Source organism: Lactuca serriola, chromosome 7, assembly GCF_051521515.1.
Source record: "Lactuca serriola cultivar US96UC23 chromosome 7, Lser_US96UC23_V15, whole genome shotgun sequence".
Lineage (NCBI taxonomy): Eukaryota > Viridiplantae > Streptophyta > Magnoliopsida > Asterales > Asteraceae > Lactuca > Lactuca serriola.
The window spans coordinates 52059738-52073395 of NC_136414.1; the positions used below are offsets into that span (position 1 = coordinate 52059738).

At 35.0% G+C, this 13658-nt stretch overlaps 1 protein-coding gene and 1 pseudogene across 2 annotated transcripts; one reads left to right on the forward strand and one right to left on the reverse strand.

Annotated features, from left to right (window-relative positions):
• The first annotated feature begins 689 nt into the window (after window positions 1-689).
• On the forward strand, window positions 690-2466 carry LOC145063448 (monolignol oxidoreductase AtBBE-like 15 pseudogene; annotated as a pseudogene).
• A 2743-nt stretch (window positions 2467-5209) lies between these two features.
• Window positions 5210-10951, reverse strand: LOC145061258 (uncharacterized). Of its 2 annotated transcripts, none has more exons than XM_079008688.1 (13): window positions 10701-10951; window positions 9433-9967; window positions 9119-9329; window positions 8740-9035; window positions 7930-8577; window positions 7736-7830; window positions 7587-7643; window positions 7394-7482; window positions 6868-7299; window positions 6717-6791; window positions 6540-6610; window positions 6392-6449; window positions 5210-6315 (listed from the first exon to the last, which is right to left on the reverse strand). In XM_079008688.1, exons 2-13 carry the CDS (start codon window positions 9843-9845, stop codon window positions 5557-5559), a joined length of 3204 nt encoding a protein of 1067 aa, XP_078864814.1. In that variant the 5' UTR covers window positions 9846-9967; window positions 10701-10951; the 3' UTR covers window positions 5210-5556. The 2 variants fall into 2 exon arrangements, with proteins under 2 accessions (XP_078864814.1, XP_078864813.1); XM_079008687.1 differs by having other exon boundaries at window positions 7587-7652.
• Between the last annotated feature and the right edge of the window lie 2707 nt (window positions 10952-13658).

Consider the following 13658-nt stretch of genomic DNA (forward strand, 5'->3'; position numbering starts at 1 on the left):
ACTAATCCCCAATGATAAAAAGTCTAACTTTGTCACTTACTCTTTTGTCCTATCCAATTATAGTAAAAGGTAAAGGCAATCAAAAAATCTACTCTATTTTTTTTTTAAAAAGAGACAATAACATAGTATGATAGTAATATAGTATTTAGAAGAACTTGGCCAAACCTTGAAATTTTGTCTCAAATTAATGTTGAAGTATATTACAAACGCCAATTACCACTGTAATGGGATTAGCAAGTACTATAATACTTAGGTTCCTGTTATTGGCAAATTGATTGTACAATAGCATATTTTGTAGTTATTTATACTTAAAAACTTTGTTTCAAAAGCAATGTTTAAAAAGACTATGGTATAATTTTATAATTAGATAAAAATCTGGTTATTAAACAAAAAGTTGTTAATAATAAATCAAATTTAAATTTATGTAATATGATGAATTATTTGGTTATAAATTATAACACATGTATTTAAAATTTGATTTTAAATATTTTTATTACACACCTTACGTAAAAATACACTTATTCCATATATAATGCATCTAATAAAATAGCCATAAATTGTTAAAATGGTTAGTTTTTTCCACATCTCTAACTAACACAATTCTTAATTTGCAATAATACCATATTGCATCATATGCATGGCATGTGCATACATTTTGGTCAACCAAGATTCAAATATATATGTTTGACCCCCTTTCTCCTTTGAACATCACACACACTCATTAGACATCATAAAAATGTCTTATTTTCTCCTCTCTAGATTTCTTGAATTACTTGTAATACTTTCATTTGCTCATTTTTCATTTTCAACACAAATTCAACAAACTTTCGATCAATGCCTTTCTACCATTCAAGTCCCCGACACTTTCTTCACCCCTAACAACCCTAACTTCACAACCCTCCTCAACTCCACCGCCCAAAATCTCCGTTGCTTAACACCTTCGTATCCAAAGCCCCAAGCAATTTTCACCCCGCTGAACGAATACGATGTCCAAACCGCGGTTATCTGTGCGAAAAAACTAGGCATTCATTTGCGGTTCAGAAGCGGTGGTCATGATTATGAAGGAATATCTTTCACTTCTGCTATGGACCCGCCTTTTGTTATGATTGATATGTCAAAAATGCGAGACGTGAACGTTGATCTTGATGACAATTCTGTTTGGGTCGAAGCAGGTGCGACTGTTGGTGAACTGTATTATCGAGTTGCTGAGAAGAGCAGTACGCATGGGATCGCTGCAGGGCTTTGCACGAGCCTAGGCGTTGGTGGGCATATCACCGGCGGCGCGTATGGGTCAATGATGAGGAAATACGGGCTAGGGGTGGATAACGCAATAGACGCGAAAATCGTCAACGCCGATGGAAAAATCATGGATAGGGTTTCCATGGGCGAGGATGTTTTTTGGGCAATCAGTGGAGGTGGTGGAGGTAGTTACGGAGTTATACTTTCCTGGAAACTAAAACTTGTACCTGTTCCGGCCATTGTTACGGTTTTCAATGTTCAAAAAACATTGGAACAAGGTGCTACCAAGATTCTTTACAGATGGCAACAATTGGCACCAAACTTTGATGATGATCTTTTTGTCAGAGTTATTATCAATCCCATGGATATTTCAGGTAATACTAAAAGAACCATAAGTACAACTTATAATGCACTCTTTCTTGGAGGAGTTGACCGGCTTCTAGATATCATGAACAGTAGTTTTCCCGAACTTGGTCTGAAGAAAACCGATTGTTCCGAAATGAGTTGGCTGGAATCGGTCATGTTCATCGCCGGGTATCCCACCACCGTACCGACCACCTTCCTCCTCACCGGAAAACCAGCTTTCTTGAACTACTTCAAAGCAAAATCAGATTTTGTGAAACACCCGATTCCAGAAACTGGATTGGAGGGGATTTGGAAAAGGTTACTAAAAGAAGAACACCCATTAATGATCTGGAATCCATATGGAGGAATGATGGGGAGGATTTCGGAATCATCAACGCCGTTTCCTCACAGAAACGGTGTGCTTTTCAAGATTCAGTATGTGAACATTTGGTCGGTGCCGGAAAAAGAAGCGATGAAGAAGCATTATAAGTGGATCAGGAAGTTTTACAAGTACATGGGTCAGTATGTTTCGATGGATCCAAGAGAAGCTTATGTGAATTACAGAGATCTTGATCTTGGAATGAACGACAAGAATGGCGATAATACGAGCTTTGAGAAGGCAAGTTCATGGGGAAGAAGGTACTATAAAGATAACTTCATGAGGTTGGTGAAGGCGAAGACGGAGTTTGATCCTGATAACTTCTTTAGACATGAACAGAGCATTCCTGTTCTTCCAGGGAAAGGTTTTTGATTTAAAGTCACCTTCTCATTTTTTTTTTCTCATAAATCTGCTTTGTATTTGACAAGTTTTAGTTTAAAATCGATGTTTTGTGTATCTTCGTTAAGAAAGACGAGAAATAATCAAGTTAAAGCATTTGAAGATGGACTTGTTCTTTTCCTTTTTTTTTTTTTTTGGTCAACTTGCATTCGTTATGAATTGTTATGTCACGTTAAACAAAACTTTTGATTCAACTAAACAAAACTCTTATAAGGGCGTTTAGGCTATATATTTAATTATAGGATAATCACCGCTCCATGTTATCTAGAGGTGGCAATCGTGTCGTGTCGTGTCGTGTCGAAACACTAAACGGGTTGAAAGTGTTTGACCCTAACCCGACCCATTTAATTAACGTGTCGTGTCGTGTCAACTCGTTTATTTTCGTGTCGAGTTCGTGTCGGGTTTCGGGTTAGGGCTATACCTTAAAATATGTCGTGTCATGTGAGGTTAACAGATCGAGCATGTTGAAAGAGTAGGAGTTAGGTAAGGCAGAAAGAAAAAACTAATAGTTTGGAGGCAGAATAGATGAAGTTGTAGCAAGTTCAGATGACAAAATTAAAAGAGTGAGAGTTGGAGAGACGGATGAAAAGTTTGCGAGGATGTGAGAGTGGTGAAAGAGACTGGGTAGTTTGGGAGAGAATGGAAAAACTGAAATTAAGTCTTGATCTAGACGGCTAAGTCATTTCAACATTACAAAACGACTCAATTTGAAGGTTTTCTTTTACTTATGGTTTTAGTTTTATATCTTTCTAGTTTATTTAAATAATTCAAAAAATTTGCATATAAGTAAACGGGTCATTTTCGAGTCATATTCGAGTTGAAATTCTCAACCCTAACCTTACCCGTTTAATTTTCATGTCGTGTCGTGTCAACCCATTTATTTAAACGGGTTGAAATATCTTACACAAACCCGTTTATTTCGTGTCGGGTTCGTGTCGGGTTTCGTGTCGTGTCAATTTTTGCCACCTCTAAATTGTTATCAAGTTATTACTTTTCAATTATTTAATAAACTTACTAATTTGAGATTAGAAAAATAACAAGGTTTAAAACTGAAATTAAGAACATAATAAACCAAAAATTACATAATTAAAACTTAAAATTACTTGTTGGCATCGTTGTCGTTATTGTTGCTAAGATTCTTGTTGTATATATGCTCCTTCATATCTTCTCGAAGATAGTTGCACATTTCGGTAGATTGTATTTCAATAACTCTCGACGTGTATTCATAGGTTCTGGGTACAACTTGTTGGTGCGGATGAAATGTGTCGTTCAGATTATATGTGCAAATTGTCCGACCTTTAGATAAAAGCGTACATTATGTTGTGTATTTTATCATGATTCTAAAGTCAGTGTTTCATGTTTCACTACATGTCATTTCCTTTTGAGGACTCTGAAAGAAAGCCTGTTCCATGTCCTACCTAGCCGATTCTCACGCTGTTTGAATATTTTCATTTTTCATCCTGTGAATATGTGTATGCTTTCACAAAGGTAGCACAATCAAGATATATGTGTATGCTTTCACAAAGGTAGCACAATCAAGATATATCGCGTTAACAAGGTAGTAAATATTTTGTATCCGTGTTCATTCTCCGTGAAAGAGATATAAGATGCTTTTCATATTAGAATATCATTGAAAATAGGCGATTGTCTGAGAACATTCATTTCATTAACATAAAATTGTGACTTTATTTTTTTAACAAAAAAAAAAAGAAAAAAGAAACTAGCAATCATTATATATTTGGAATTTAGCGAGTTTCACAAAAAGTCCCTGTATTTTAGGCTTATTGACCATAACGTCAATAATATTTTTTAACAAAAAAAGGCACATAATATTATCGTATTACAATTTTACTGTATTCTTTTTTATCTCAGAGAGGTGTTATTTTATTGTTACATAATTGTATTTTATCTGTCTAACTAAGAGTATTGTCTTACTATAAGATTCAAACCTCGATCCGAAAAAGACAAAAAAACAACTATTTTTAGGCAAATGATATTTTCTGTTAGACTTAGAGAATATAGTAAAATTATAGTAGGATAACATATCTATCTATCAGACATAGTGAATACAATAAAATTATAATAAGATATACTTTATGTCGGTGATAAAAAAAAATAAGACAATAATTTTGTAGTAAAATAATACTCTATGTATGATAAACAGAAAGAATACATTGATAATACCCTTTGTTAGACAAAAATAATATAGTAAAATCATATATTTTCGAACATAAAGAATATATTATCATTAGAGTAAGATAATACTATTACATTATCATAGTAAGATAAAAATATTGTCTTAAACTGTTAAAAAACGATTTTATCGTTAATGAATGCAAATTCATGAAGATTACCAATTAAAATCCAAAATATATAAATGATTACCAGTTTCTTGTCATTTTTGTAAACAATTGCCGGTATTTTGTCATTTTCTTTTAAAAAAATAGTCATGACTTTATTGTTAATAAGCCCATAATATAAGAACTTTGTTTTGTACATGAAACTTAGAAATACATTTGCATTACCTTTCAATTAAACAAGCTCAACCTTTTGAGATAAGAAAAGCTAAAAAGAACTTCACTAACCATCAAAAAACTAGAAAACCAATCAGCCATGTCTATTATTCACAAAACCACCACCAAGTAATGTAGCTCACTTTAAATGAGTATCAACATAGGCACCAATCAATGGATTGATCATGATGATGAACGATACATACCACATCTCTTCCTAGTGATCTCACTTTTACTTATGCATTTGAAAGGGTTCATTATATAAGCTGCTACAACACCTCCAATAATAAAAGAAAGAAAAGATTCTACAAATTTTAAAAGAAAAGAACAAGTATAAACCATCAAACATTAAAACATGTCTTTTTGTATTGCCTTATAAATGAATTGATCTTATTAGAAACGTAATTTGCATGTACAAGAAAGAGCCATTGTGCCCTAATCACTAAATGCTACAACCATAATACACTTACATATATAGGTAGCAAAAAAGATTTTTACAACCTAACTTAACTCCCTATCTTAAAAACCTCTCACTTTTCCACGCCTTTTGAAAAGAATCATACCCTAAAAAGTAAAAACACCGACTCGACTCGACTCGACTCAACTGGTTATCTGTAACTGTGACTGTGACTGTAACTAGTATACTCAAAATATCATCTATACAACATAACAACAAACTTTTCAAACCATCATATTCAAATCTGTTAAATCATCCATTGGAATCTCAAGTCCCAAAAAGTCATCATCTTGTAACACCTCATCTCCAATGTTCAACCATGAACCTATGTCCTGTCCTTGTCCCACATCCACATCAAACTCGGGTAGTTGAAGGTGGGACAAATCAAGTGGATCCTCTAACAATAACATACACTCATTCTTTTCCTTCTCCTCCACCTTCGGAATCGGAATCGGAATCGGAACCGGAATCGGAACTGAAGATACCTGACTTGTTTTCTGTTTTATCTTTGCTTTACTCTTTCTTTCACCGTTCCCAGATACCGTGGGTCGCCCGATTTTAGGACCTCCATTTCTGATTCCATTCCCTTTCCCTTCCCTTTCCCTTTCCCTATCACTCCTCTTTCCTTTTCCTGATGATATAGATGTACCCGCCACGTCATCAAGGTATAATTCCCGCTTCTTACTCCTGATTGGCCAGACGTCATCCTCTTTACCTTGATCAGATGAATGGTTTTGTGTATCTGGTGGATACGAGTCAAAGTTGGTCAATGAAGGGCTTTGTTGTGTATTTGTGTTATCATTAAAGTGGGATAATCCAGATAGGAACATGTCCATAAATAAAGGCTCAGAGAAGCAGCTTTTTCCAGTTGTTTCAAATTCATGACATCTGTCTAATGTCCGTTTCACACACTCTAAAGCAAGCTGCTTCGCCATTTTTCCATTGACACCTTTACCCCCGGGTGCATTTGGACCCCAAGAATTCTGCACATGAAAAAGGGTATTCAAAATTACAAGCTTTTGTCATTAAAGATTCTATAATCATGCACTTATACATTACCATGTATTTATGATAAGCGATTCTTGTGAGCTTTTCAAGAGAGAGTTGCTCGAATTCCCTACAAGTAAATGTTCGAATAAGAATCATAAAAGTCAAAGTCAAAGTCAAAGTCAAAGTCAAACAAGAAACCATTAAAGAAAACACTTACTTCTCATGTAACACCCTTGCTTCCTCAGTAGACTTTAAAAGCTTGTTCAGTAGAGTTTTCTTTCTGGAAACCTGTAACTCAACTCTATTAGGTCTGTTTCTTCTCAAACAGACTAAAATGACCATTTTACCCTTACATCCCAAAAAGCAAATTCCATGATGTTCAACAATTTTTTACCTGTTGGTGATGTTTTTCTTCCAGCCTGCGGATATCTATGCTGACATCTTCATCTCCAGTCTGTACTAAATCCGGCTGAAGTGCAAAAATTTTAGGTAAATAAATTATTCAAGAAAGAAAATGCATGTGAATAAGAGAAAAAGACACATACCACAGGTGATGGATAGAGTCCAAGACTATGAATCTCCATGAGAAGTCTTTCATCCATGGACATGTTTCCATACTGATATTGAGAACATGTTACAACAGTAGGTTCTGAAACTAGTAGACCCTTGTAGCAATCATCAAAACCTGTATCTCTTAATGGTGAATCCATCCTGTAACTGCTTAAAAAACTTCCATCTGTTTCAGGCTCAAATGCAGATTCATAAACATCATTTCCATGCCAGGTGTAATCATTGTCATCTTCTTCAGAAATTAGAGCAGCAAGAAGCCTCTGACAGAGGGAAGTTCCTGACATTACATGTTCTGATGATTCACTACTGCATTCTGTTTCAGTTTTTGGAGGTTCAAAGCTTCCATTCGAGTGTGTATCACAATAATCTATTGAATTTGCAGTGTTAACAGTAGATCGTATACTTCCCTGTTGAAAAGTTAAAGAGAGTTGAAGTTTCATTGATAATAACTGATGAGACAGGAGTCATGTTATATATTACAGACCTAAAAAGAACAATCACCTCTTGCTTTATGTAGGCCACATCAGCATCATATACAAAACCAAAAAGTCGATCCATCTGACTCCAAAAAGGACTGGATGAAACAAAACCTGCAATTACAATTTACCAATCCATCTATTAGAAACTAAACCATGGTTAAAAGTACTAATAGAAACTAACCATGGTTAAAATTAAAACTACTACAGAACAGTACCAGGATTAGGATTGATAACAGCATTTGCAGCAGCCAAAAGCTCTCCGTTCCCATCATCTGAAGTAACTAATAGAAACTAACCATGGTTAACAGAGGAACAAACAAAAAAAAAACTATGATAGTAATTGAATAGTCAACATTTCATATACCAAGAAAATCCGTAGGGGTAGTAATGGAAGAATGCTTTTGTCTCATATAAGCTTTCCGACCTGAGAGTTTCCTAGTGGGAGGCCGGCCTATTTTACTGTGAATATTTCATAAAATATGAACATTAAAAAAAGTTAAAAAGATTTATAGAGATGATATATTGAATATTGATATATAAATGTAAAAAGAAAAAAACCTTTCAGGCTTATCAACACCAACTCTTCCACTTTTAAGTTGTTTTGCTGTTCCAATAGATCTTGCAGAAGCAAAACCAGTCATGAACTTATTCTTTCTTGTTGAAAGGACTAAATTAGACATCTTTTGAACACTCGATCCACCTTTCTCTTCACTTACTTCAGCAGCCCCTGACTCCTCGCTTTCTGATAACGTATGGTCAACCTTTGACTTGAACTGCTTAGGAAATCTTTTTGCAAACCCTCGTCTTTTTTCACCAACAGTTGCATCACTATTACCCAAAGTTGACACGTCATCATTGGATACAACAGGGACAAGATTCATTCTCCTTGCAGTACGTGAGATCTTCTGAGGCCTCCGCTCAGCCCACTGAGCGACAGGTGGCGATGATGACTGTGTTGGTGTTGATAGAGTACGTTTACGATTGGTGGGGCCCATGGCACTAGGGTTCTTACTTGTACCATGTGGTGACTGTGCCTGTGAATGTGACTGTGACTCCATGCCATTAGAAACAGTTGCCCTTTGTCCATGTGGCAGTTTAGGTATGCCACCTGTCCCTGATCTTGGACCTCTTGCAGTTGCATGCAACTTAGGGGTAGAAGAGGAACTACCAGAAATGAAGTCTTCTCTCACATTCACAGCTCCTGGCCTATGTCACAATATGCATCGGAATGGAATCAGAGTTATTATCTTGTACATTTCATTGGAATTGGTAAGTAATTGAGTTTAAGTATGTGGAAATAATGGAAAGATTTAGAACCCTTTTACATAAATGATTAAACTTGATGGGTTTCATATAAAAGAGTTTTACCTGAACCCATGAGAATCATTTAACCTTGACCTAGCATCAAGAAGACTCCTTGGGTGCACTCTGGAATCCCTGATTCCATCAATAGGTTTTGCTGACACTGAGCTTGCACTTAGAGTAGCATCAGCTTTCATTCCAGTGCGTTTCTTCTTCATTTTAGCTTTTTCCCATCCATCAGCTACAACTGGAATTACTCTTTCCTCACCCTGAAGGACATTACTATTGGGAAGTCTTAGAACTTCTCTTTCCCTGTCTACAGATCCAGATGATCTAGCAGGAGTGTTTGGTCGCACATCTGCCTACAATTCCCAAAACATCATAAAAAATTTCAAAAACCAAACACAATTATAGGAAACACGTGTAAAAGATACAAGATACAAACCCTTAGATCCACCATAGAAGTTCTGGTTCGTTTATTGGGAACGACATTTTTGCCCCTCTCTTCAACTTTCTGTTGCTCATACTCAAAACCACTGGTGGTACCCATCTTGCCAACAGAAAAAGCATCTGGTCGAGATCTTTTCCTCGAGGGTATACTTGGAAAACACTTGTTCATTACTGACAATACATCACTAAAAATCTTCACTCTCTCCCTATCAAGTGAACAAAATATATTGAAACTGAATAAACTTCACAGTTTACACTTTACACTTTACACCCCTGGAAACAAACAAAATAGCTATAAAAGAAATTCACCTGGCTTTGATGGTTGATTCACGCAAACCAACTTTAAGTCTTTTGATATTCTCAGGTGATGAAGATGGAAACTTGCCTTTTAACAAACCAGAAGGGGAATCATCAGGTGCACAAAGTGCAGCACTTGCAAGTCTTTTGAAATCCCCAAATCGATTGCATTTATATTCGGCAGCCATTGACTTAAGGTCAAACCGCAAGCATTGGAAGAAATTAGTCACTTCCCCTTGACTTACATTTACAGTGCTTCTTGACATGCTTGGAAGAGAAGATAGGATTGGATTTTCAATGTTTTCACGGAAACTGGTTGATCTCTCCATTGATGGAGCTGTATGGGACCCACGTTTCCCGGAAGTAAATAATGGTCTACTTGGACTACTACTAGATGAAAGATCAAATTTACCAGATGATGCCATTGCACCAGTTTGTATGCATTATCTGTGTTGCAAACCCTGTCAACACAGTTGTGCATGACAATACTGTTGTGCCAAAGCACATGAAAGCAAAAGTTGAATATCTTGTCTGCTATAGAATAAGCCTAAAACAAGAAAAAAGTATATTCATCAGATCTCTATAACTAATCCAAGCCAAAGAGGAGAAAGTTTTGATCAGATTGGTGCATTGGAAAAACATCAGAATCAGAATGATACTAAAACACTACCAAAAGCTTGAAATAGGAATGATCAGTAGATGGTGTATGAATTATGAGAATGATACGCCAATTTTCATATCACATCTAACATGGAACAAACTCAGACAAGCACACAAATTTATCCCTTGAGCACTGAAGATTTACGATCTCTATTGATCTTGATCAAAAGGCCGATCAGATGTTCTTGCATTCACCTAAGCTCATAAGACGATATGATCTCGATTGAACCAAATCAACGATAATCCAGTTCGTAATCCCTATGTCTATCTATTAAGTATGAATCTTTGATCGACATAAACATCAAGTAAATATCCATCCTTAAAACGCGGAAAGTATTTAGAGGGTATCCAAATCAGAATACAATCATACATATACTTCTGATCTCGGGTTTAGTAAATACGCACAGATTAAATATTATCCAAATCATTAAAAAAAAAAAACTTTAGACACCTGATTTCTACAAATTCGTGGTAGTTGAAACCCTAGAAGTCCAATCGACGAACAAAACGAGTTAAAAATTCAATCAATCAGAATCTTGCAAACCCACAAGTAAATCGGTGAGATGAAATTAATTAGATAAGAAAATAAAAACAGCGTATACAGATTTAGACGTAGATACCTTTAGTTGCAACTACTTTTCGCATGTGAATTCGTCCTTTAAGGGTTTATACGAAGCTTAATCGAATTCTTGTGGAATTTAACGTTAGGTTCTATTGAGAATTTGGGTTTCTTTTTGTGAAAGATTCTAATAATAATTATTAGATGTGTTGTTGAGTCTGGAGCTTAAAGAAGAAGAAATAAAATAAATCAAAAGTTCGTTTCGAAGCCATGGCAGCGCCCTCCCCAGTGCCTATGATCGGAGATGCGTTGGCTATTTGTGAAATTACGATTTTACCCAAACGAACCGGACCGTGATATAAGAAAGACAAAATTACATAAATGGTCCTTGTAGTTGACAGAAAATATCACTATAAGTCTTTTGTTTACTTTATAATATGGTTAGTCTTTTTTCAGGTTTAAAAGACGCATCGTTGCCAGAAAATGACTCACTGTGTACGTTTGAAGTTTGAAAAAGATCAATCATATTAAAATTTCTTCAAAAAGACTTTTAGGGGGTGTTTGGCTTAGCTTTTTAGAGGCCAAAAGATTTTTTTAGAAAAGTTACAAAAAATCAGGTTTTTCTAATTTTTCTAAAAAGTTGATTTTCCTTCTTTGCAAAATCCAAAAGTAGCTTTTAAAAGTCTTTTGTCTATGATCTTTTTTTAAAAAGACTTTTGGTCATTCAAAAGCTAAGCCAAACTCCCCATTAATGATATGTTGTACCAACCATAGGGATCATTTGTGCAATTTTATCAATATCAATAATCAATAAGAAATAATAAAAACGAAATGGAAACAATGTAATAACCGGTTTAGTCTTAAACCAATAAACTTGGAGGCCTTTTAAGTCGAAAGTTATTAATTTGTAATTTAAATGAGAATCATATCAAATATAACTGATATTAATTTGATTCGATTTTAAATAAGTTTTACACACCATTTGATGGGCGGGTATTCTTGAAAATTTCCTTTTTTTAGCTTTAGTTGAAAGTTATAGAAACTTGGTATTGAGGGACATAACCAATTATGTAATGAAGTAATGATGTGTAATTTTTAGATTTACTTGAGCATCTTAGATTATTTTATAAAACTAAATTAACTAAATTTTTTACATATATGAATATTCTATAGACTTGAACTTTTCTGGAGATAAAGTTATTCTTTGTAAATGATCAAACTATATAAAAGCTATTATATTATCATTAGTTTACCTTTATGGAATTATTTTTCTTGCATAAAAGCTATAGATATTTATTTTTCTTTTATGTGTAAGCTATTATTGACATAAAGTCGGTTACCAGATTTGGGCAAAAAAAATTTTGAAAAAACATCATAAATGGTCTTTGTGGTTTCCTTATATCTGAATTTTAATATTCGTGGTTTAAAAACATCATAGATGGTCTCAGTGTTTTCAAAACTTTTAATGTTTGATCCTTTTTGCTAACTTTGTTAGATTTCAACCGTTAAATTAAGGGTATTTCTGTCATTTAACTATCTAGGGACCTTTTATGAGGTTTTCTTTTATTTTATTATTTTTTTTAAAAAAAAAATTTAATATCCAAGGTCTCTCTCTCTCTCTCTCTCTCTCTCTCTCTCTCTCTCTCTCTCTCTCTCTCTCTCTCTCTCTCTCTCTCTCTCTGCACCCCCAACCCATTTCCACTTCGTTTCTTCCTAGATGCAACAATCTCTTTACCCAATTGCAATCCCTAACCTTTAAAGCTTCGTATACCACCTAATCGTCCAAAAACAAAACCCACCTTCTTCGTCTTCTCCATCAAGGTCTGCTACCAGGCTCCGACAAGTGAGATCGAGGTGTCAATGGTGGTTTCCCCTCGATCACCGCCGTATGACCAGATCCACGTCGTTGATCGCCGATCGGATCATACGAGTCAATGATTTCATTTTCCCTTTTTTCAAGAACCATAACAATCAACAACTTGTATGATCGAACCCAAAAGAAAACTATTTCCACTCACTAATATGTGTGTAAGTGTGAAATTTCCAATCGCTTCTTGTGTTTTTTCTTCAAACTCTTTTCTGTTCGCTTTCGCTCATCATTCTACTTTCATGTTCCTTTTTATAATTTTTCGTCAGTACATTGGATTTGGTTATAAGGAGGTTGTGATGATTTCGTTTTTTGTAGCTAATCTGAGCATCAGATTGGGGAAATGGTGAAATGTCATCCCGTATCTTGACGGGGCAACCGTTGTTGCAGCCATGGCGATGTTGGTCTTTAATTTCTAGCCCTCAAGTACCTGTGACAAGAGAAAGGCGCAATAGAAAGATTTAAGGTAGAGTGTATGTCATACAAGCAATTTTCAGTCTTCTTCATGTTCTGTTGATGCTTATTTGTATTTGATTACAAGGAATACGGTTTCAAAACAAATGAGAAAGAGATTCCATATCTGGGTTTGATTTTCTTGCTCTGTATTTGATTCCAAATCTAAGTATCTGTATCCTTGTGTTTATCATTTTATGGTTTATCAAATGGAGATATGAGTCATAACCTTTTTCGGTCGTCTTCACGCTGCCATATCACAGCCAACACCACCACATGTAATTGATTACATGGGGAAACGGAAGAGGCAGTACCGATATAGGGCTAGGGAGAAACAAGTGCATAACAAATTTTTGTTTTGGTGAAATTTTTTCCGGATAATTTGGTTAGATAACAAAGGAAACTTTATTGGGAATTTCTTTCATTAAAGAACATATATGGAAGTTGTTGGATTTACACACACACATACACACACACACACACACAGAGAGAGAGAGAGAGAGCTAACTAAGTTAGCAAAAAATGACCAAACATCAAAAGTTTTGAAAACACATTAACCATCTATGATATGGGAAAACCATAGGGACAATTTACGATGTTTTTTCGAAAAATATTAAAGATAAATATTTTAACTTGTTATTTAACATGTTTTTTTACATACTTTATATATTTTTAACAATTTATAATTTTACCAAGCCA

What these genes read in the sequence shown, in the direction of transcription:
- LOC145061258 (XM_079008687.1), bottom strand. Translation starts at nt 9,845, where the DNA reads ATGGCATCATCTGGTAAATTTGATCTTTCATCTAGTAGTAGTCCAAGT. An exon ending in TGTTATCAATCCTAATCCTG is followed by an intron (nt 7,483 to 7,586) that starts GTACTGTTCTGT and finishes TTGTAATTGCAG; the next exon opens with GTTTTGTTTCATCCAGTCCT. An exon ending in TGGCCTACATAAAGCAAGAG is followed by an intron (nt 7,300 to 7,393) that starts GTGATTGTTCTT and finishes ACTTTTCAACAG; the next exon opens with GGAAGTATACGATCTACTGT.